The sequence below is a fragment of the Erpetoichthys calabaricus genome, chromosome 1 (assembly GCF_900747795.2).
Source record: "Erpetoichthys calabaricus chromosome 1, fErpCal1.3, whole genome shotgun sequence".
Taxonomy (NCBI): Eukaryota; Metazoa; Chordata; class Cladistia; order Polypteriformes; family Polypteridae; genus Erpetoichthys; species Erpetoichthys calabaricus.
Genome location: NC_041394.2, coordinates 158,986,219 through 159,010,923, shown reverse-complemented (window position 1 = coordinate 159,010,923; position 24,705 = coordinate 158,986,219). Strand labels below are relative to the sequence as shown.

At 37.7% G+C, this 24,705-nt stretch overlaps 1 protein-coding gene across 5 annotated transcripts in view; it reads left to right on the top strand.

The window, feature by feature from the left end:
- The first annotated feature begins 12,459 nt into the window (after positions 1 to 12,459).
- Positions 12,460 to 24,705, top strand: part of bicd1a (bicaudal D homolog 1a) — a 135,235-nt gene continuing 122,989 nt past the window's right edge. For 3 of the 5 annotated variants that reach the window (XM_051920322.1, XM_051920330.1, XM_051920326.1), the window contains exon 1: positions 12,460 to 13,048. In XM_051920322.1, the coding sequence (XP_051776282.1) occupies positions 12,836 to 13,048 (213 nt within the window). In that variant the 5' untranslated portion in view covers positions 12,460 to 12,835. The remainder of the gene's footprint in view (positions 13,049 to 24,705) is intronic. The other 2 variants (XM_051920344.1, XM_051920341.1) reach the window with 1 other exon arrangement.

The following is a 24,705-nucleotide window of genomic DNA, read 5'->3' as shown; positions in this document are numbered from 1 at the left end:
TGTTATAGTAACCATGTACTGTAATGCAAAAATAACTAAATTCATTTCTGCTAAAGCAATTCGAGCACTTTTTCATGATTCAGCCATAGTGGGCTAGATTGTTTAGTTCAGGTATGGTTTACTTTGGAATGGTATAGTTTCTAGCAACTTTAGTTTCCTACAGTCCTAGCAGCAGCAGAAGGTTAAAGTGATTATTTCTGATTATGATGGTTTATATTACATTTGATGCTAGACAATTGGCCTATTAATCTGTGCTGCCTACTTGTTGTCTCTCAATAGACGCAAATGATCAACATGTCTGGCTTCTGGGACACTTGTCATCACAAATGTCTGAGATGTCTACTTTGATAATGATGCAGAGAAAATGGTGTCAAAAAAGACATTTATGATGACCCCAGATGCACCATAAGATAAGATAGATAGATGATAGTGAAGAACTAAAATCTTCTCTATATCCTATAGTCAGAATTGAAAAGGACATACATCTTTGCTTGTCTGGCTACAGTACTGTGTCTTGGACAAAGTGGGAAGCATTTACTGAAGCCATGCAGCGTTCAAAAGGCACAGGAAAAGTTAGGCCATTTGATGTTGCTCATAAAGGAACACAAGCCTTCTCATGTTTGAATTTCAATAAGCTGTGTCTAACATGCTTAGGTAAGCACTATTAATAACAGCAGAATTATTTTTCAATCCAACCATTTCTTGTCCTCATATTTTTAACGACAGGTTCATAGGTTGAGTACAAACCCATGCCTCAACAGGGTGTCAGTTCCATGCCCACATTAACAGAAGTATATAAAGTAAAATTTTATTCCTCTTTTGGAGTGCATGAAATTCTATTCCAAGCATAATGAAAAACAGTTCTCACTTGCAGAGATAAATATTTCAGTTAAAACAAATATTTTGAGAAGAAGGAAAGTTTGGTGCATCTGACCTTTCCACTGTCTAACTTCATAGTGGGTGCCTGGGCAATGGCATTCTGTCATGAATTTCATTGTTCTAAACCTGCACTTACCTGGATTGCTGTGAAAAATGAGTCATGTGTTTCTTTGGTTTGTATATTCTTTGTGTGTGTTATTGTCTGTAAACTGTTGGAAAGTTACACATTTTTAAAACTAATCGACAACTTTGTACAAATTTGAGCAGCATTGTGATTCAACGCCAATACTGTTATTTGATCTTCTAAAAGCAGGTCATGTGCTACCCTGTTTACTTAAAATTTGCACCCATTTGCTTCTTGCAAGAGTATGGAATCAAGACTCTAAAGTCTTCAAAGAAGCAGACTCTTTTGTGGCAGTTGAACTGTACTGTCATGTAAAAATTGCAGCACAAAATATTTTTCCTTATTTATAGATTAGAGATTTTGCTTATTGCAATTTACTTCAAAAACAACCCATTTATCCACTACACAGAAGCTACTGTAAAAAATATCTACAATCAGGGTGCAATTTCAACTTTGTATCAATGTCTACAAAACAATTATTGAGTTCAGGCCTCACCAAACTGAAGATTGACTCTTGTCCTGTATGAAAATGAAATTTCTCTTTAAATCTGATGTTGGAGTGTTCCCTGTGTTGCTGATTTTTGATATCTTTTCTTTTTTAGGCCTGTTCATCCCATCTGCTTGCTGAAGTGTCTTAAGAATTGAGTAAGGCTTAATGAAACCCGGGCGGCACGGTGGCGCAGTGGGTAGCGCTGCTGCCTCGCAGTTGGGAGACCTGGGGACCTGGGTTCGATTTCCAGGGTCCTCCCTGCGTGGAGTTTGCATGTTCTCCCCGTGTCTGCGTGGGTTTCCTCCGGGCGCTCCGGTTTCCTCCCACAATCCAAAGACATGCAGGTTAGGTGGATTGGCGATTCTAAATTGGCCCTAGTATGTGCTTGGTGTGTGGGTGTGTTTGTGTGTGTCCTGCGGTGGGTTGGCACCCTGCCCGGGATTGGTTCCCTGCCTTGTGCCCTGTGTTGGCTGGGATTGGCTCCGGCAGACCCCCGTGACCCTGTTTGGATTCAGCGGGTTGGAAGATGGATGGATGGATGGATTAATGAAACCCACTACGTGTTCAGTCTGCTCCACAAACTTATACAGTCATGTGGAAGAGTAACTATACCTCACAGAAACTGTTGACAATTTCAGCATATTTAAATGGGCAAATATTAGATCTTCATGCAAACTGTGCCTGCTGATAATGGTGATATATTTAAAGAAATGACGTAATATTGACAAGGTGTATTCACATAATCTAAATTAACAAAAATGCAGATTTGTCATGTAGAAAAAGTTAAGTACGCCTCTACATTTATAACCACTTCATAAAATTACAATCAGGTGTTCCAGAGTAGGTGCCAATTATTTGAATCTCCTTAGGGGGTATGTCTTACTTAAACCACAGGGTGCCATCATTCCAAAATCAAAAGAGCTCTCTTAAGATCCTCATAAAGAATGTTTTGGGGGTGCCTATGAGTCTGGCAAGTGATTTAAAAAGATCACCAAATTATTTGAAATCAATCATTCCACTACAAGGAAAATCAACTACAAGTGGTGCAGATTTCAAATGATTGCTAATCTGTCCAGCAAAGTCAGCCCAAGAGCTGACTGTTTCAAAGTAAAAGAAGTTTCCAAGAACCCCAAAATTTAACTGCAAAAGTTGATTCCAACGTGCATCTGCAATCAGATAGAGATTGCACAATATTGACCTGCACGAAATGTGCACCAGGAAAAAGGCCTTTGTTGTCCAAAAAGAACAATAGAGCAAGACTACATTTTGCCTTTGAGTGTACAGGCAAAGGCAAGATCTTCCGGGACAATGTGCTCTACACAGATGAATCAAAGACAGAGTTGTTTGACCACAATAACAGTAGACATGTTTGGTGAAAAGTGAAGGCAGCATTTCAGGAGAAGAACTTCATACTAACTATGAAACATGGTGATGGAACTGTTATGGTTTGGGGTTGCTTTTCTGCATCAGAGCCTGGGCAGCTTGCAGTCATCGAGTCAACTATGAGTTCTGCATCATATCAATGTGTGCTTGATGAAAATGAGATGCCATCTGTCCGATAGCTGAAGTTGTACTGGTTATGGTCCTTTCAACATAATAATGATCTGAAGCACACTGTAAGGAATGGCTCGATATGGAGGGTTATGAAAAGAGTTAAAGCATTGCTTTTAATTCTATTGAAAAGTTGGGGGGGATTTGAAATGGGAAGTATATGTATGAATACTCATGAAGTACATGAATGAATGCTGATGATACTATATTCCTGTCTGCAACTCTGCAACAAATCAACTCCATAACTGTCTGTCTGAACTAAGATCCATCCATCCATCCATTATCCAACCCGCTATATCCTAACACAGGGTCACAGGGGTCTGCTGGAGCCAATCCCAGCCAGCACAGAGTGCAAGGCAGGAAACAAACCCTGGGCAGGGCACCAGCCCACCGCAGGGCGCGCACACACACACACACCCACACACCAAGCACGCACTAGGGACAATTTAGAATCGCCAATGCACCTAACCTGCATGTCTTTGGACTGTGGCAGGAAACCAGAGCACCCGGAGGAAACCCACGCAGACACGGGGGGGACATGCAAACTCCACGCAGAGAGGACCCGGGAAGTGAACCCAGGTCTTCTAACTGCGAGGCAGCAGCGCTACCCACTGCGCCACCGTGTCGCCCGAACTAAGATCCTGGATGACTAATAATTTTCTTGATCTAAATCAAAATAAAACGGAGGTGCTTATAGTGGGTCCATCAACTAAAGCCCAAGTTGGTCTTGGACTTCTCAGCTCTTTCTCTGTCTTTTCCAAACCTCAAGTCTGCAATCTTGGTGTTACCTTTGATAGTAACCTCTCTTTTGAGAAACAAGTAAATTCTGTAGTCAAGAGTTGCTTTTTCCAACTTCATCTATTAGGTAAGATCAAGCCTTTTTTATCTTCTAGGGATCTTGAGAAAGGTACTCATGCATTTATTTTTTTTTGCCTCGATTACTGCAACTCACTGTATTCTGGGATTAACAAATCTCTGATACACAGGTTACAGTTGCCGCTCGCTTTCTGGTTGGGGCAAGAATGTATGACTCTGTTTCTCCTAAATTTAGCTTATTTACACTGGCTGCCTGTCAGTTTTCGAATTGATTATTAAAATTTTGCTGCTAGTTTTTAAATCTTTACATGGGCTTGCTCCTGCCTATTTATCTGAATTGTGTGTTTTACACCAACCATCCAGAGTGCTTAGATCTTCTGGTCAGTTGTCTCGTACCAAGTGTATAACCAAGGAGGACAGGGCCTTTGCAGCTGCTGCTCCTCGTCTGTGGAACTCTTTACCTCATTACATAAAGGAGTCGTCTACAATTGAACTGTTCAAAACAAGATTAAAAACTAATTTCTATTCACTTGCATTCCGCGACCTTCAGTAATACTGATGGTTTCCTCTTTGTGATTATATAATATTACTTCTATTTATTATGTATCTTATTTTATGTTCATATATTTTATTTCTATTTATGTTTTTATGTTAATTGTTTTGTTTTTTTTTCTTTTTTTTTCTATTATTGTAAAGCACTTTGGCCACAGCATTACTATGTTGTTTTAAATGTGTTATATAAATAAATTGACATTGACATTGAATAAATAAATAAATAAATAAACAAATACATAAATATGTAAATAAATAAATAAAACACAAACATCTAGTAGCTGAAATAATTTTCCATGGAGGAAAGTTCAAAAATCTTACAGAATCAATGTCAGAGACTAGTGAGCCATTATGCAGAACTTCTACAAGAAGTTATTTCTGTTAAAGGGGGCAATACTAGCTTCTGAGGCCAGGGTGTGTGTACTTTTTTCAGAATAGACCATTATATACATTGATATTTTTGTTGAAGAAATGATTGAAGGAAATTTTTGCTTGTACCTTTGTTCAAGTATGTAATTTTTATCTGTAGGCATTTTTTGCATGAACATCTACTGTTTACCTGTTCAAATATATTGTAAATGTTAACAGCTTCCATAGGGTGTACCTACTTTTTCACATGATTCTTGTTAATTTTAATAGTGAGTTTGTTTAGTGTAGCTACTTGCCTGCCCTGCTCCTCAAAGTTCTATGCACTCTTCTTTAACGCTAAATTGTTGCCACTAAGAAAATTGACTTGCATAAGTCACTTTGTTTTATTTGTATGCTGTTGCTTACCTAAATCAACTTTATGACTTTATGATCTATGCTTGATGCACACTGCTTTTTGGATAAGCTCACTGCTATAATTAAATATTGGCAGACACAACTGCTGTAATTGTGGTGGGACATCTGACTTAGTTTAAAAAGTTGGGCTCTTTTCTTGAGCATCTGCTTTCTCAATACCTTGAAATTAATGCTACGTAATTCCCTTCATTTTCTTTGTTTTTCATGTTATGTTTGATTGCATAACTCCCATTTACTTCCAGGATCTAAGAGGGAATATATGGGGTACCCTAAGAAAGGAAATTATTAACCTTACCAGACTCTTTCAAATTCTATTGGAAAGCCACACTCAGTCACTCCATTATTTTTTTGACTCTACTTTTTTAGCATTTTTTCATCTGCACCTGCTTGTAGTGTTTTGTGGTGCAGTGTGTTTTATTTTTATGTAATTAGTTTGCTATCTTCTTTATCCTCGCTTTGTGATAATTTTCATACTCATTAGAGGCTAATTTGTTTAAGCAGGTACTCATGTTTGACTTCACATACTCAGGTAAGTAAGACTGATCTATAAAACCTGCAACATAGCTCTTCATTTAGGCAGGTTAAATTCAGGGATGTCTAGGGTAGTTCATTACAACAAGCTGTGTTTTTCAATGCCTCTAGCATCGTTGTTCAGCTAATTTATCTTTAAGACATCTACAATACTGTATATATTTGCGGATAAGTTCTCCTGCGGATAAGTCAGGACTTGATTTTACAGTATAATTTCTGGTATTTTGTAATGTCGGTCGTATACAGTAAGTCGAATGCGGAAAACTCACACTATTGGTATGAGGGATTATGATATGTTAACACCTACCTGAGAGAGTAACCATGGAGCATGCTGCCTTATTTTCTGTGTGGGTGCATCAATGTGCTGTATCAGCTCATGCTCCTAACCTCTCTCTCTCTCTCTATTGTGCTTTCGTGAACACACGGTAATACCTGAACGATTCCGAAGCAATGTTTGCACTGATTTGTGTTTTTTGTATCTCACACCCTCATACACTTTCATCATAAGAGCATCCCTTTTCTACGATGGAGCGTTCGATCAGAAGAAAATATGAAGCTGGTTTTAAATTAAACGTCGTTGAAGTAGTGAAAGAAATTGGTAACTGCACTGCTGCAACAAAATTCGATGCGCCTGAGAAACTGGTGCGAGATTGGAGGAGGCAAGAAGATGTAAAAAAAAAATAAATTAAGTGTCACATTTTTGAATGGCAGTATAAGTCGGGGTCTGATTTTATGATTGATTTTTCGGGTTTCAAGACCCGACTTATACATGAGTATATACTCTACTTTGTTTAATTCTATCTAAGATCTGTCTAAAACTCTCCATTGTTGATAAGGTTGAAAATTCTTCATACTTTACAATTGTCTATTATCTACTTCTTAAACTAAGAATTAGTTATATTTAAATATTGTTCTGTTCATCTAGTGAATAGGCCAATCTTGTATCTATTACCAGATCACAACACCAAACAAAAGCTACAAAATAGTAGGGTGCAGCCACAAGGTTAAGGGACTTTATAATTTAACAAATGATAGCCCCCTTGACACCAAAAAATGCCATAAATCATGTTGAATGAATAAACATCAAGGTGAAGGCTTGTTTTCTGTTCTGATCAGCGTTTGTGTTTACACTTGGATTTTTCTATTGTGTGTCTGCCTAAAAATGTGTGTTCTTAATGTATGTTTTTATACCTCCAAATTACACTGCAGAGATAGTAACATATTCTCAAAGTGACATTTCAGTATCCCATTAAATTACAGGTTTCCTGACAATCAGGAATCTGGGAAATAAACATCAAGTAAAACATTACAATATTAAAATCACATTAAAAAATTAGTGATGCAATGTTTATACAGGCCTAAATCCTAATTTGCTTAAACAATCAGACACAGAGAGTTGCTTAAGAAAGAACTATAAAAATCTTGTAAAAATAAGGAGGGCCAGTAGACAATGAAATTGAATGTCCTAAAAAACGCTGGCAAGAACAGAAAGGTTAAAATCCTATGGCTGACTGAAGTAGTCCATCCAGTAAACTCCCATAAGACAAGAGGAGATTTCCACATTGGAGAAACTCTGCAGAAAAATGGGATATTATGGCATGACAGAAAAAATATGTATGATCAGCATTTTTTCTGGATGATAATTTCCAAAGACTAGCAATGAAAAGGAGCAGGCAGCAACTAAAGGCACAGCATTCTAAGACAAGTGTCTTCAGAACTGGGCAGCCTTCTGTGGCACGATTAAATGGGCACCCTTTACCCATATATTAGGAAGAGTTTGTGCTTTCATAGTAACTCTCCTACCCAGGAAAATGTCAAGGAAGCTAGAATATACAAGAATAAGTGATTTATTACATATATAAGTTGTAGTGGTATTAGTATTGTCAAATGTACAGATACAGTGTTTACAAGAATGTAGTAAAATACATAACTTGATGTTATTTACTAGAAAACACAAATCATCTTATTTGATGCCCCTGAAACTTGGTAAATAAAATTAAGCACTTCTTTTTCTCCTCACTCTCCCTGCCCCTCAGAACTTTAATCCTCCACCAAACTTCAAGATGTTTGGTGTTCTATCATTGCAGCAAGTTTATCTTCCCCCATCATTGAGACACTTCTGTTCAGTGGATTAACTACTTTCTTGGGATCAGAGGCAGGTCATTATAGTTCAGAGATACCTGCACTCTTGAAACCCCTGGAGTGCTGAATGGGCCAGGGCAGTAAGGCTATTCTTTTCAGGACTTAAGTCCTGCACTGCTCAGTCAGGAGGCATGTACAACCACCTAACAGGCCCTTTGGAGGTGTTCTTTGGTCTCTCCATCTAGACCTCAAATTGAAAGGGTGGACGTGGTTCCATTTTCAAGTTAAGACCATGGATTGCCCCTTATGGGCTAGAAGATATTTTAACCCATTAACATCGCCCCTTGACCTTACCCCTTCTTTGCTAAGGACTTGATGAACTCTTCTCCTTGTAAGGAATGTTTGCCATAGTTTAAGAGTGTAATTTTATTTATTTTTTGTTATTTTTATTATATAGTTATTATTGTTATCATTTTGTTTTACAGTGCTAGAGTATCACCATTTAGTTTGCATGGGGGAAGCCATCTTGCAATTGTGAGACACAATCACCACCATATTGTTAATGGTAACAATGCCAAATGCTAGTCATATCGGTGCACTATAAATGTGTAATGTCATAGCATCACTGCTATTTAACATGGCAGCACCATTGCCACACATTTACATATTTAGATTTTTAATAAAAAGCAATATAAAAGCCATAGTTAGAAATTGTTTCAACTGTAGGCTCTGGACTACTGCGTTTCATTGGAACTGGGAATTTCCAAGTTCCAAGTTGGAAGTTTCAACTGGAATGCCAACACAAGTTGGATTTCCTACTCAGAAAAGTCGGGAGAGTCTCATCATCCCCAACCCCAAAATCCATGATGGCTGCACCACACATCAACTGTTAGTGAAAGCTGTAGCACTTCGGTCTATTGGTGCATCATTAATTCAGTTGTACACACAGTACTGTCCGATTTGTATTTGCAGACATGTTGCTACAGTTTTTGAATGTACAAAATAAGACGTAATGCATTATTATCAACTTGTTCAGTACTTGTCTATATTCCAAAAGAACAAGCAACACAAAGGTATTCCTGGAGGCCTCTATTGGTTTTCCAGATGTTTTACTAGAACAAAGTCAACTCAGGTGTGACATCATTTCCAGCTCCGACTTATGAGGTAAATGAAATACTGTATGCTATTTGATCTAGTTTTGGGTCTTGTTTTGAACTTTATAACATGTTTGTTTTTTCCTTAGTGTGTGTGTGTGTTTATTTTTAATTTCAAACCTCTGTCTGTTTTTTTGAGTACAAATTCTTGAAGTTTCTTAAAGAAAGCTTTTCATCTCCTGATCAGATTTGCTCTTTTTTGAGCCCTTTTGGTTTGCCTATGACTTCTGGTGTGACATGTCTGTTCTGCACCACCTTTTCATGCTCGCAATCCTCGTGTCCACTAGACCACCAATCAAAACACTTAAACAAGAATCTAATGGAAGTTAATTCACACAGAAACTGAATTATTTAGGGCTCAAGGGGCAGTGTTAAAATTGTTTTTTATTCCGTCTTGTGACAATAAGCTAAGCTATATTGAAGAAAAAGAGATATAGCAACTTTGATAAAAAAAGGATAAAGCCTTTGAAAAAAATTCACAAGCAACACTCACAGTTTTAGAATCATAGCATTTAGACAAAGAAATGAAACAATACTTTGCTTTGTTGAATTGTGTTGTACATAGTTACAGTTTTGTGTTATAAATTAGAATCATGTCATGTCACTGAATCTATGTGTGGGTCTGAGCTGCCCAAATATATTTGGAATGAGAAACACACAGATTAGGTTGGGTGACATTAAACTGGCTAAGTGAGGTGAAACAGTGGCACTCTCATCAGCATTGCTGCCTCACATCCACTGGAAGCAGGCACTCAATCCCTGCCATGTCACTGCCCGACCTACCTGGGTCTGTGTCTGTTTATTTCCTCCTCATATTTAATGCTCCTGGAATACCCCCAAACTCTAAATTAGATAAGTGAGTTTGGTAAATAGATTTGATTTCCTTCCATTACATTTTTTTTCAAGACTATCCATTACTTCCAAGGAAAAAGTTAATCTTAAGCTAAAGTCACCTTACACGACTTACTGTTGGTGGTGATGTCAGATTTAAGAGACTGAAGTTGCTGATCTCATCACTTGAGTATGTTCATTTATATGACTAAACATCAAATTACATGACTGATGAAGACTTTCCAGCACAAGTCCACACTTTCAAAGAATAGCACGATGGTCCCTTTTTCTGACAGTCAGTAATGTACTGTGGGAGCCAGTGCTGCACAAAGGTTTAACAGTTTTGGGAAGTTGAGTTTTTTTTTTCATTATTTCTTCCATTCTGTTGTTACACATAAAAGATGGCATATCAAAAAGACAAGCCTCTCTTCTGTTTGTGAAGTCCAAAATGCTTGTGTTCCTTAAGCTTCATCAATGCATTATATGTTTTGTACTTCCGAAGGAGCATTCATTGGTTCTCAGCCCTCATACACACAGAGCCCCCCAGACAATGAAATACATAATCAGACTTGTTGGACTGAGTCACTGGGTATGCCAGAGTACATGACAGAATATTACAAAAGTGCGTCACGACTGCCTCTGATTTGCTAAGATAATGTAAATGAAATCTTGAAAATCACTGGAATAGGCATTTAATATGACATAGACTTTATGCAGTTGCAGCCAGAAGTAGAACTTATGTCCTTTCCATTACTTGGATCAGCTGTTGCTTTTTCCTGTCAGATATATTTTTGGAATATAATTGTTTAGTTTATATTTTTTCCCCTTCATATACAATATGTCCTCACATTTAGTGGATCGGCATGTACTGTGCTTACTTTTTTTTACTGTGCACGTCACTCACTCCCCATATTGAACAGGCCCAAGCACTTTATTTTATTGGACTGGTCAGCGTGCACAAACACATGAAGTGCATTAGAGATTGTTATGGGAGGTCTCGTGGGGCAGTGAGTAGTATTGTCAATGCACAGTGTTTTAAGTCCAGTGCAGTTCCTGGTAAGTGTGTTTTCTGAATGTACCCATGTTCTTCTCAAAACTACAAGAGGGCTCTGTTTCCCTCAATATATTAAAGGCATGGTGGTAAACTGATGAAACTGAGTAAGCACTGTGGCATGATCTTTGATAAATTTGTGTCAGGTCCTGGGTTGCAGTCTTCCTTGTGCGCAATGCTTTTATGATTGGCTTTACCTACCCATGACACTTCAATGTAAAAGATGGGACCAGAAGATGAATTTAATGACTGATGATTTATTACATTTGATGGCTGCCTTAAGGTATTTGGGGTGCTCCAAAGTTTTTTTTTTTCATGTGTCTAACCAGGGTTCAAAGAGATTCTGGTGGTTTAACTGTTTTTTTCCAAATGATGAAGTATGGATGTGTTTATGAAAGTATCCTGCTATCTATTGGTGTTCTGTCCTAATTGTTTCCCACCTTATGCCCGCTGCTTATGATCCTTTCCTGGATGAATAGGTTCACAAACTGGATGATTCACTCATTACTTTGCTCAGTCTTTTATATTTCTTTAATATGTAAAGCCATAAGAAGACAGCAGTCCACTTAGAGGCACCTATACAAGTGTTTACTAACTTTCTTTCATGAAGTGTATGAGTCACAAAGCTTGTTTTTTCTATTTGAATTTAGTTTTTATCAGTTAAATTTGGCAAGGGAAACAAAGACCAAACGTATAGTATCCACTTGGGGAATATAAAAACACTCTATAGGATGTAGCTTCATTTTCAGCTGCTCCTCCACAATAATTACAACCTGTTTCTTTTTTCATTCAAAAGAACCCAGTGTTGGGAGCGAAGCAAGAAGCAACTGTGGAAGGGCAAAGGCTTAGCCAAGAATTGATTTTTTGGGGTGTGGAGTGGGTGGGGTTCTGGGGTGAGATTCAAGAATACAGTATATATTTCTATCTTTGATCAATCACTTGTAATTGTCATAAAATATATTTCACTTTAACCTCCATATTCTCCAGTATGCTCATCTTTGTTTTAAGGGTGTAGTGGAACAGTCAGAGAATAAGTGCAAACTCCTCATTTATAGTGACTGAATGAGAACTCATCCTCTGGTTTTGGAGCCATGAGAAAGAAGTACTAACCATTGCACAGAGGTACAATAATCAAATAGTGACAGCATTAATAGATTCAGATTTCCAAGGTTGGGCATAATTGTGTTAAAAGGCAGGAAGAATGGCAGGAGCCCAACCAATAATCAAATTGATGTAGGCCCATATATGGACTCTTGTGAGACACCTTCCCGATAACTGCACATGTAAATTAGCCTCAGAAACGTTGGTGAGAGTAAGGATATGGCACTTGTCCAGTAGTCAGATTAGACATGCCTTTAATAATATAGCGCCAGCTGAGCTTTATTCTATTCGATGACACAGTGCCCTTCCTGTGCCCCCACCACCACATGACGTGCGATACCATCATTCATTGTGTTCTTAGCAGAGGGCCCATAAAAACAGTCCATCTCTCTTTTAGGACTGGATCAATGTTCATCCACCCTAGCCGCCCGCCTCACATCCTCAGTAATCCTCTGGTGGGTGCTGCGAAAAGCGGCGCCAGCCTCAGCCCCGCCAGTTGCTCGGGAGCAGAGAGGGCGAGGAGGCACAGATGCATAGGGAGGCGACGCTTACGTCACCGGCTGCCGGATGGGAGCGCGTCTGTGCGCTTGGATACGGGGAGATGGCGGACTGCTGCTTATGAATAAGCAAAAAAGAAAACGGAAAAGAGAAGCCGTCGTACCGGGACAGCAGCCATGGCCAAAAAAACAAAAATGATATGCTGAGGTGCTATCGGGAGCTGAGAAACGCTCCTTTGAAAAGTAACGTTGTTTTCATTATTTTTATAGTCTTGAATGGATGTGAAATAAAGTAAAGGTAGGATGCACTTTTGTTAGCAACAAAGGGAAGGTGTCGCTAGAAGGAAACGTACAGCGTTTGTATTGCGCCCGGCTTGCCTCAAAGTCCAGGCTATGGCTGCGGAAGGACTGCCGGACAATGTGGATCAGTATAAAACGGAGATCGAACGACTGGTCCGGGAGCTTGCGGAAACGAATCAAGAGAAAATCAGGGCTGCGGAGTGCGGGCTGGTGGTGCTGGAAGAGAACCAGACACTGAAGCAGCAATTCCGAGACCTGGAGGCAGAATGTGACACATTGAAACAGGAGTTGGAGCAGCTGAAAGAGGTATGAAAAGGTCGGCGAAAAGGGACAGCGTGCGTGGGGTTCGAATGTGTATGTGTGCGATTCGGACAGGGGCGGGGGACCGGCTCTGTGGAGCTAGCAGTGAAAGGGCAGTTCGAAAATAAACTTAAACGGAATATGCCTGAAAGATAATTAACATTCCAGAGGCCACAGATGCTCAAGTGCCGCCCATCTCTCTCCTGCACTCTGTCTCCTGGAGTGTCAAACAGAGGCTGTCCGGTCGGGCCATGGCTGCACCATTTTGCTCACTAGCAGCGAAATAAACCACAGTGGTCCTGCTGATGCCTTTTGCCTGCTCATGAACCTTCTGGAGACAAGTGATTAGAGGAATTATGCTTTCTTGTCTGGAAATATTTATACAGAATATGTGGTTCAAACTGTCATATATTGGCATCTATCTTATCTATCTATGATTAGTCAGTTTCCATCTATGTATCTGTCTATGATTAGTCACTTCTTCTCCTATCTATCTATCTATCTATCTATCTATCTATCTATCTATCTATCTATCTATCTATCTATCTATCTATCTATCTATCTATCTATCTATCTATCTATCTATCTATCTATGCTCATTTGTAACTCTTTATATTTAACCAAGAAGTTTTCTACCCTTTTACTAATTCTTGCATTTTTGTTTTAATATTTATGCATTTATTTATAGAATGGCAGTGTCTGATGGCACTTATTATATATCCAGCATATACAGTATCTGCCACTCATGTTTTAGGTATCATGTACATTGATATATTGTATATTTAACTTTATGGTATTTGGTATCTTAAAGAAAAGTTCATTGCCTTTTAATATTTACAGTGCAAATAAAGTAGGCATGTTAAAACATACTTTGTGATGCACAGCTGATTCTTAAACCTTACTACATATTAGTATTTGTTTCCATTTTCAGCACATAAAGAGCAGCATAATGGTGCCAAGTTCAGTACAGCAGTCTAAATTCCATTCCACTCACAGACTGTGTGGATTTTGCAGGTTCTCCTCATGTCTGTGTGAGTTTTTCTCTGAGTGCTCCATTTTTTCTCCCAAATCCCACATATGTGCCTGGTTTGCTAACTGGTGCCTCTTATAGGCCATGTGTAAGTGAGAGTGGTTGTGCTTACAGCTGTGCCCTGCAGTACACTGACATTCCGTGCCAGTCGGGATCTTTTGCTCATTGCTGCCATCACAAGCACCAGCTCCTTACAAAACTAAAGTGAATTAAGTGACAAGGATAATGGTTTAATGGATAATGACAAATATACATAAAAGAAAAATAAAAACCATAAAAGAGAAAATCAGTAACATTATATTTTTTTAATTTGATAAGATATAAAATAACGTAAAATTAGAACTAAAAAGAAAAAAAGTGTCTTTCGTAATGTAACATCAAAACATTTGTATATTTGAGCCTGAATGATATTATTTATAACTAAGAGTTATTTTTAGATTTTAAAAATTGCACATCCGAAATAACAATTTTACAATATCCAATTATACAGTTGTTAATAATTTATCATTTTTGATGTGATGAGTATTTTTTAAATAAAACAGAGAAATACAATTTGTACAATTCTGTATGAATGTGATATATATAAGCTCTTTACATCATGTAATTTTTCCACCAGCTAATGCTGAAATTTTCTGTGGTTATTTTTACAATTTATGTTCTTACTCTTTTATTCTTTGATTTCAAGACAATTGACAGAAACAATTATGCCCTCCAGGCATCCCTGACTTTGTTACAGTGACACCAGGTTACCTTGTTACCTTGCATCTCTGATTTTCCAGCTGTCTGCACAAATCTGGTTTCCCAAGGTATTTTTCTTAGCTGCCTGTTTTCTAAAAGGAATGGCATGGTCTGTACCACTTGGCAACCTGTGTGCCTTCCCCTAGTGTTCAGGCAAGAAAGTGTTCCTTTACCCTTGAATAGGAAACTTGGCCACCTCACCCCCATCTAGGAGCTACGTACTGATATCTAGCAGCCAGAAGGTCCTGCCACATCTTTTCTCCTTTACCTGAAAAAAATATATATCCCCAGCATTGTTGGGGAACATCAAATGTTCCTCAATGGGGTGTAACATTCCGTCCTTTCTACTGCTGCCCCTGCCTATTGCCCTACTAGAGTACCCAGCACATCTATAGAGTTTACTGTCTTTTGTTTGCAGCTATATTTAAACAGTGACATGCACAACCAATCTTCTGTTGGCACTGTGATTCTCCCTCTCCTCCAGAGGTCTTCAAGAGGGATTTCTAGTAAGGAATGTGGTAAAAGAATGAGATAGTCCACTGCAGTGGTCCTGAAATATAGTTCTGGAGGCTCCCCTGTGGCTGCAGGTTTTCAACTAACCACCTTCTTTTTTTTAATTTTGACTCCTTTTTCTTTCAAGTAAGCAAGCTGTTACTTCCCAGTTGCTATGTTTTCAGAATCAGTGCAGAAATTATAGACTGATTTTGCCAAGTCTTTACTGAGTGAAACAAGAATTTATGTCTATTTGATGCTTAAGAATTCATTGTTTTTGCTTTTTATATTATATGTTGTTCTTTTTTAATATTCTGGTTATCTGTGTCATTATTTACAATTGTACCATTTAGCATTCTGTGCCACTTTCTGTGATGTCTGCTGTGCTTGTCATTAATTGTTAGTATCTGGATACAATTAAGACAACAGACTCCACATATAAAAATCAATGAAAAAGAATAAGAAAAGAGTTATGCATTTTAAAAAATTGATAAACAAAAACAAATATTTTTTATCTATATATAATGCCAAGTTGACTGATTGACTGACTCACCCACTCACTCATCAACAAAAACACTATTCCCCATTTACTTAAAAAACAAGTCAGGATGGTTAATAGGTCCATATATCAATATTTAGGGATAACCCCCCACAACAGAAAAACTAAATACTCCAAAATCTCCAAAATGCCTTGACAAATTTGATTGAAATTTGGTGATGTTAAAGTAAAAGAAAATTAGCTGACACATTTTTATTTTTCGATATTTGTTGATAATAAAACTTTAACAAGTGTGGTATTCTTAGGAAGCATGTTTTCTTTTTTCACTTCAGTGGTGATTGCATGGAGAAATGGGGCCTGCAGTTCATGCAAATGATTGCTGGCAGCATAATTGTACAAGCTGAAACTATATATACTTGGAGTAATGGGAATGGTGGTGAGTGAAAAAGGGAAGGTGATCTACACAGAAGAAACAGATGAGGTGGTGAGCTACATGGAAAACGAGAAGTGAAGTGGACGAAGGAGAGTTAGGTAAAACTAAAAGAAGACGTGGTTACCAATACCAAGTGGCCTCTTTCATACACACAATACAATTTATTTTTGTATAGCCCAAAATCACACAAGAAGTGCTGCAATGGGCTTTAACAGGCCCTGCCTCTTGACAGCCCCCCAGCCTTGACTCCCTAAGAAGACAAGGAAAAACTCCCCAAAAAAAACCTTGTAGGGAAAAAATGGAAGAAACCTTGGGAAAGGCAGTTCAAAAAGAGACCCCTTTCCAGGTAGGTTGGGTGCAGTGGCATGCAGTGGGTGTCAAAAAGAAGGGGGTCAATACTATACAATACACAAAACAGAACAAATCCTCAATAGAGTATAAAAATAAAAATTTTAGAAGTACGAAGCAGAATTTAACAGTAGATGATATCACATAATATAATTTGGATTTGTTTAGAGTCCTGGAGACCTCATCCATCAAGCTGCCTCCCCCATTTGGCCATTCCATGGCTGAAACAGCGCTGTGCCAGCCGATGAAAGGACCCCTCTTTCCCATGATTCCTGTGATCCTCCATCAAGGATGACTTTACCTTAGGCAGGCAAAACAACTTGGCAGGTGGGCCATGGCACCAAGTGCCACATTTGAGTACCAAGAAGAGAAACAGAATAGGTGAGGGTTAGTATCCAATTATAACTATCATGTTACTTATGTTTTAGTGCTAATGACTAACAACAGAGATGCAGTATGTACAGTTAATCAGCAGCTCTAGTCAGGATATGCTAAACTGAAGTAGTGAGTCTTCAGCCGGGATTTAAAAGCTGAGACCGAAGGGGCATCTCATATAGTAGCAGGCAGACCATTCCACAGTTTAGGGGCCCTGTAACTAAAAGCTCGACCTCCCACTGTTATTTTATTAATCCTTGGAATCATAAGCAGACGGGCATCTTGAGATCTTAATGTGCGCTCTGGTTTGTAAGTCATGATAAATTCAGACAAGTAAGACGGACCTTGGCCATTTAATGCTTTATATGTTAAAAGGAGGATTTTGAAATCTGCCCTAAACTTAACCGGGGGCCAGTGTAAGGATTGGAGTTATGTGTTCGTATTTTCTTGTTCTTGTAATAATTCTTGCAGCCACATTTTGGATTAACTGGAGGCTGTATAAAGAACAGTTTGAACATCCAGTGAACACCGCATTGCAGTAGTCAATCCTACTATAAATAAATGCATGAATTAATTTCTCAGAATCCTGTTTATTTAGAAAGCTCCTTAATTTCCTAACATTTTTAAGATGGAAGAAACATGATTTGGACAACTTTGTAATATGCGCTTTAATTGAAATGCTAGAGTCAAAGATAACTCCTAGATTGCGGGCTGATTCAGTGAAATTAATGGGGATTCCAACTGAGTTAAATGATGACAAAATATTGTTGTGATCAGCGTCATTCCCTCCAACAAGTAACATCTCTGTTTTATCTGTATTTAAAGACAAGTAGTTCTCATTCATCCACTCCTTTAATTTACTAACACAACTAATTAAAGACAACATTGGAGAAACTTCATTTGATCTAAATGAAAGGTATAACTGGGTGTCATCTGCATATGAGTGAAAATTAACATTATGTTTCCTAATGATAGATCCCAGTGGAAGCATGTAAAGTGAAAACAGTAAAGGTCCCAGTACTGAGCCCTGCGGGACACCATATTGAACTTCTGTGTATAATGATGGAGTACTGTCAGCACATATCATATTGGAATCGATTTGATAAATAAGAACTAAACCAAGCGAGCACAGTGCCTGTAAGCCCAACATCATTTTCTAGCCTGTGCAGTAAAATAGAATGGTCAATGGTGTCAAATGCTGCATTTAAGTCCAACAACATAATTACAGTTGCGTTTCCTACGTCAGAGGATATCAGAATGTTATTTACAACCCGCGTTAGTGCTGTTTCTATACTATCACCAGTGCAGAAACCAGACCGGAATTTCTCAAATAAATTGTAATGCATAAGGTGTGACTGAAGCTGACTGGCAACTACTTTTTCTAGTATTTTAGAGAGAATACAGAACTCCCTATTCTGTTGGCTTGTTTTTACTCCTCACAACACTGTGTAGAATACATAGAAATTCAACACGGATTGGATTGTCGACAGCTCTGATATACATAAACCTGAAAGGATGGGGAGGGGTCAGGGGGTGTGGGTTAGTGATAAAATGCATGCAAAGGTTAAACTGAATTGTGCTGCTGCGCTCTGATATACAAAGCACAAAGAGCCGAGTGCCAGTTTGACATACCAGCCCACATCAAGCCCTTTGTACGATACAGGCTGTAAGTGATAGCATGCCCATGGACAGAACATATTGAATTCATTCCATGAGACACGTAAATGTGCAGCCTATATATTTCAATGCTCTATGTAATAAGTTAAAGGAAACCTCAAGTTAGTGTATATAGCTTTTGATCTAAACCCTGCAAAACTTTGTAACGGTACAAGATTACAGATCAAAGTGTTATATTCAAAACTGACTAAAGTTAACATTTTTACAGAATTTCCTACAGGGTGAAATTATATTTATTCCCATAATTTCCATAATTCACACTAACTACCTTTGTGAATTCAAAAGAATACCATTTTTCTCTAAAATTGTGCTGCGTAATGACCATAAACAAAGCCGAGTCACTAGGAAATGTAAGAATTGATCTACGGCAGGAATATTTTACTTATGTGTCATCGTATGCAGCATGTTCAAGAGTAAGGAGAGCCAGTGAACTAATAATATTAGCCCCTAGGGAGAAAAAAACAAACGATTATTTTATACAGAAAAGTATTCAGTTATTTACATAGAACTTATGATATATCTGATTAACCTGTGACCCACTGTCTCAGGAATTTTCCTGGGTAACGCTGGTTAACACAGCTAATTTGGTATAAATGTAAATCTCATTCTGCTGCTTTTTTCTGAAACCAAAATAAACAATGGAATCATTTAAAGTGACACTCTGTTTGTGAAACTGACTGGAAGAAACACCTGCAGCCTTGGGGGACCATCATCATCAGCACTGAGAGTTGAACAACTTTTAAATAAACATTTTGTTTCTGTAGAAAAGTTTAATAAGTAGTTTATTTTGAAAATGGCATGTTAATCTTCTAGTGCCGAGTACCACCTATGGGGATGCACAAGTAAGTAGCTCCAGAGTTTTATAAACATTTGTGTATTTTCAAGAGATATGTTTTAGATGTACAACATTCTGTTTTCATTTATTGGATGACATTCTTACTATAAATATAAGGACATATGGTATATTAGAAGGGAATTACCCAAAGCTGGTTTTGTACTGTACCTTTGGTGTGTGCAGTGTGCAATAGCTGAGAATGTTTAGTCTTATAAAGCTGTTGAGATGCTAGTAATCAATTTCCACATTAACAAAACATTTAATTGAAATGTAGTGAGTCAAGGGTTTTGTTATTATATATGAGAGATACACATTTTTGCTTGCAGAAATGTTATTAGCTTTGCCAATTAACTTAGCAGTAATCTTTGAAATGCATGAGGTGATTTTCTTTATGAAAATTCATGAAAGTAAGTTTATCAAAGTTCTTGTATTCGTTTTTTGAACTCTCTTTATTTAGCACAGGGTCACAAGATTAGGCTGCCAGGATATGCTCTGGCCCCTTATGACCCTGGATAGGATTAAGCATTTTAGTGAATGGGCAGAATAAATGGTGGCAGTGCAGCACAGTACTTAAGGTTGCTTTGTATTTCGGAATTTCTTGCCTAGTGATACTGGAACAAGCATTGACTCTCTGTAATACAATTACTGGAATAAGATGGATTTTGAAAATGGATGGATAAATGGATAAAAAAGTGAAACCAGTTAAAATGCCAAAATTTCATTGTCCAGCATTGTGTAAGCTTCCTTATGTGTGTTATATTTAGGTAAATAAAAATAATATAAATTGCAATAAATTGCAGAATAACTGAATCTGTTAAAACGATATGGAGCAGAACCTGCAAAAAAATGTATAATAATCTGGAGTTTCATGGGCAACATAAATGTGTGACTGGTAAATGAATAGCAAAAAAGGCAGACAAAAAAGAGATAATAAAAAAACAAAAAAACAAGAAGTAGGCATTAAAATGGTTAAAAATACAAAAAAGCAAAAGTAGATGGCATGAGAATTGAATTTACTATAGCATTTTGAGAGACAAAAATGATACGTTAGACATATACCAGGAAATATACTGACATTGCTGGATACAGTCAAAGCAGACTGGTGTAGTAATGCTACTACTAAAGTAAATGGCCTTAGATGTGACATCAAATTGGATAAAAGTATCATAGTGCTAAAATTACAAAATCCGAGCAAGGTACCTGCCAGAAGAATGTGTGAAATAATGCAAAAATGTATACAAAATTGATTAGATGTAATTCATTTTCCAATAAAGACTAGGTAAGTATATTATATTAGGACATGGAAAGGGAAAGAAGCATCAAGAAGAATTAGATAATTAAAACTGAAAGTAGAATCTGACTAGGATGCCCTTCATCAATATTATTTATGTGCTGTAGACACCCAATAGATTTTATAATAAGCAGAGACAAAATTCAAAAAATTGATAATCCCAGGAAGCAGAGGAGAGCAGGAAAAAATATTTCTATATGCAGTAATAACAATATAATGGCACTTAATAAAATCAGAAAGGGGGACTGAGCAAACAAAGATTATGAGAAAGTGTAGATGAGCCTTGAGACCTAAATTGAATGGCAGAAAATGAGAATGTGTTCTTTAGGGCCAGTGGGATTGCATACCCTGAAATATAGAAAAGATGAAAGAGAAGGTTATGATTCTGAGAATATTATATGTCTATCAAGGATTAGAAATGGAGTGAAAACTAATAAGAATTTCTTGGCCTTTCAATTGCAAGGTGGCTGACATTCAGTGGGATGTTATTTTTAATAAATATGATCATAGAGCCAGTGTTAATGTGTATATAGCAGCTGTCATATTGCTATCTAGGAAAACAACAGACAGTATTGTTTGGTGAGGTGATAATTTTAATTTTGTGAGGATCAATATGTGAAAATATAGCAAAACGTTGTTATATGAGAGTAGAGGAAAAAGATATGAGACATTTTCTGTACTGTATCTTCATTCAGTAAATAGAAGTGGGAAGTCAAAAGGCATAATACAGAGGTTAATATTAATGAGAATTACAAAAATACACATTAAAAAACCTAAGAATTTCAAAGGATGGACCAGTTTATCAATATCTGCTGATGCCTAAAAATATAAAGTGTAGGTGGAGCAAACAAAGTTAGAAAATGGGAAGTAGAAACAATTTATGAAAGTGATAGAAGAAAATATGTAGTACTAGAAGTCATTTATTTTTTTGTTATTAAATATCTGAATAAATGTAGGATCAAATAGACAACAAAGAACTTAAAAACACAGAATTGTGTACACATAAATCATTTCTGTCACACTTAGCAAGTAAATGGATTTTAACAAAAAGGCTAAAATAGGCTAGAGAAAGATGTGAAGTAGGAGGGGCAGTAGAAATGTGGAGTGATTCAGGAGGTTTGGGCATCACTATTAAGGACACTTAAAACAACAAAATAAAAGTTTATTTATAACATGAGAATTGGGTTTAACAGTCCTATGGAAATAGTGGAAAGCAGCAACTGTAGCCAAAGCTGTCTTATGTTGCTATGGTGAAATTCCTACTCCTAATTTCGTCAAGATTAGAAACACAGTACAGTACCCAAATTAAAATAATTATTTTCAGATTATAATATCATCAGGATAAAAACGTAACACTATATTGTAGTGATTAACAGAAGAGAAGAGAAGAATAGAATATGTTGGAATTGCTGGGGGTTATATCAGTAAAAAAAGATCTCCACAGATTTAATAAATGCACTTGTCTACAGTCCAACAAATGGTGATAAATAAAACAATAATGCCTGATTTAATAATTAAGACAGTGACTGAGAAAACCTTGCCATAAGGACAGGAAGAAATGCTCATGGCAAATGCTTCTTCACTCAGTTTTATGTTTAGCGTAATATGTGGTAACACTTTTACAAAGCTTATGCTGTCTAACAATGAGGATATGAAACATGAAGAGCGAGTAACAAAAGTGGTATAATTCTGGACCAAAGAAAAGCAGGAAGAATTTCAAGATAATTTTAATAAGTATACTGTAAATCTAATTGTTTAGAGATTGGTCATCAGTTCTAGAACAATATGCAACAGCCATTGTGGGATTCATCATCAAATGCAGTAGAAGTAGGATTGTCATGTGTACAGTGGAATTCTTACATGTCTACCCAACATGTCCCACTTTATGCCGTGATAAACAAAAATGTATAAAAATATACAGTATCTTCAATGGATGTCCATCCATCCATCCATCCATCCATTTTCCAACCCACTGAATCCGAACACAGAGTCACGGGGATCTGCTGGAGCCAATCCCAGCCAACACAGGGCACAAGGCAGGAACCAATCCCGGGCAGGGTGCCAACCCACCGCAGGGCACACACAAACACACCCACAAACCAAGCACACACTAGGGCCAATTTAGAATCGCCAATCCACCTAACCTGCATGTCTTTGGACTGTGGGAGGAAACCGGAGCACCCGGAGGAAACCCACGCAGACACGGGGAGAACATGCAAACTCCACGCAGGGAGGACCCAGTAAGCGAACCCATGTCTCCTAACTGCGAGGCAGCAGCACTACCACTGCGCCACCATGCTGCCCTCAATGGATGTGGCTTATGAAAAGAATCCTTTCATTTCCTAATTCAAATGTTAATGCCTTTAAATGTACTGTACATCTGGACAGGTAAAATCACCTAACTGCTACTTACAGGCCAGTTGTTGGTGATGGTGGGTTGTTGTTTGCTTGTTATTCTGTTAAGCTTCAGTAAAATTTTAATTTCCCCTTAGGGACAAATAAAGTATACAATCAGGTCTATAAGTATTTGAACAGTGACACAATCTTCATAATTTTGGCCCTTTGGCAGTCATTGACTGAAAAGAATTTTCATCTATTATTGGAAATGATCATTATATTCTTGATTATGTTAGTTTGTCCAAATACTTTTGAGCCCCTGAAAACAGGAGGGCCATGTATAAAAATTTTATTATATTTTCTCTCTCAGACAAACTTACTGCTTTTCTAAGCTTTTTTTGATGGTGACAATAAAGTTTATCCCATCTAAGATCCCATAGCATAGAGGGAATAAGCCTTCTCTGTTTCAGAGGATGGTGTAATAAGGATTTTTAAACTAGTTAACATCCCTAAAGCAGCCAGTCTAGATTATGAGTTAGGCCAAAGTTTGAAAACCAATTACAATAGCTGGCACATTTACTGACATTTGAATGCCTCACTTAGAGACTCACTTCTCACTTGCTTCACAAAGACAATAATTAAAACAATAACAATAGTAAACTGTCTTATTGATTATCAAAAGGTGGAAATAATAATATGTAGTATTGTAGATAGTGCGGCCACCTCCACTTTGTTTATCACCAACACCCATTCTATAAAGGGTGCCAAAACTCTTGTACATCATATGATCCTGACTTACCTGGTAATAAAAAAAATGCTGTACCAAAGTATTTTTACAGAACAGAAGTCAGCATGTCCCACTGTCATTCCTTGAAGACTGATCACCAAGCTCTTAAACATGGGTCTTAGTGGCACCCTCTGCAGCTGGATTTTGCACATCCTAAATGTCACACCCAAGCATATAGAAAATTCTAGCATTACTTTTTCCACAGTGACTGTCATCACAGTAATTCAGTAATCCTTACTCACCTACGATTGTGTGACTGGACATAGCGCTATCATTAGATTTTCTGCTGACGCACCAGTGTAGGCCTGATCACCAAAAATAATTCAACACCTTACTGAAGTTTCCATTTTGAAACATTGGTTTCAAAACAAGTATTTCCCTTATTAGCAAAATCAAGATGGTTTTCATAGACTTCGGGAAGTAGGATGTAAACCATGCACCCATGTGTATTGGCAGGGATACTGTGAGGAGGGTCATCAGCTAAAAACATTTGGAGTGGCAATCTTTGATGAACTTAAGTGGGTGCAACACATCTCGGCTATCGCCAAGAAAGCTCAATGATGCCTTTTTTTTCATGTATTTGTGAGCAAAGCCTGTCTGTCTTCATCAGTTCCTTACAACTTCTATAGGTATGCAATCCATCATCTGTGCCTGCACACCATCCTTGTGCGGTACCTGCTCAGCTCAGGACTACAAAGCACTGCAGACGGTGGTAGAGTCAGCCCAGAATACTACTGTCACACATCTCCCTTCTGTTCAAGACATATACAGTATAGTACACATTGCCTTTGTAAGACAGATTGTATTAATAAAAAATGTAT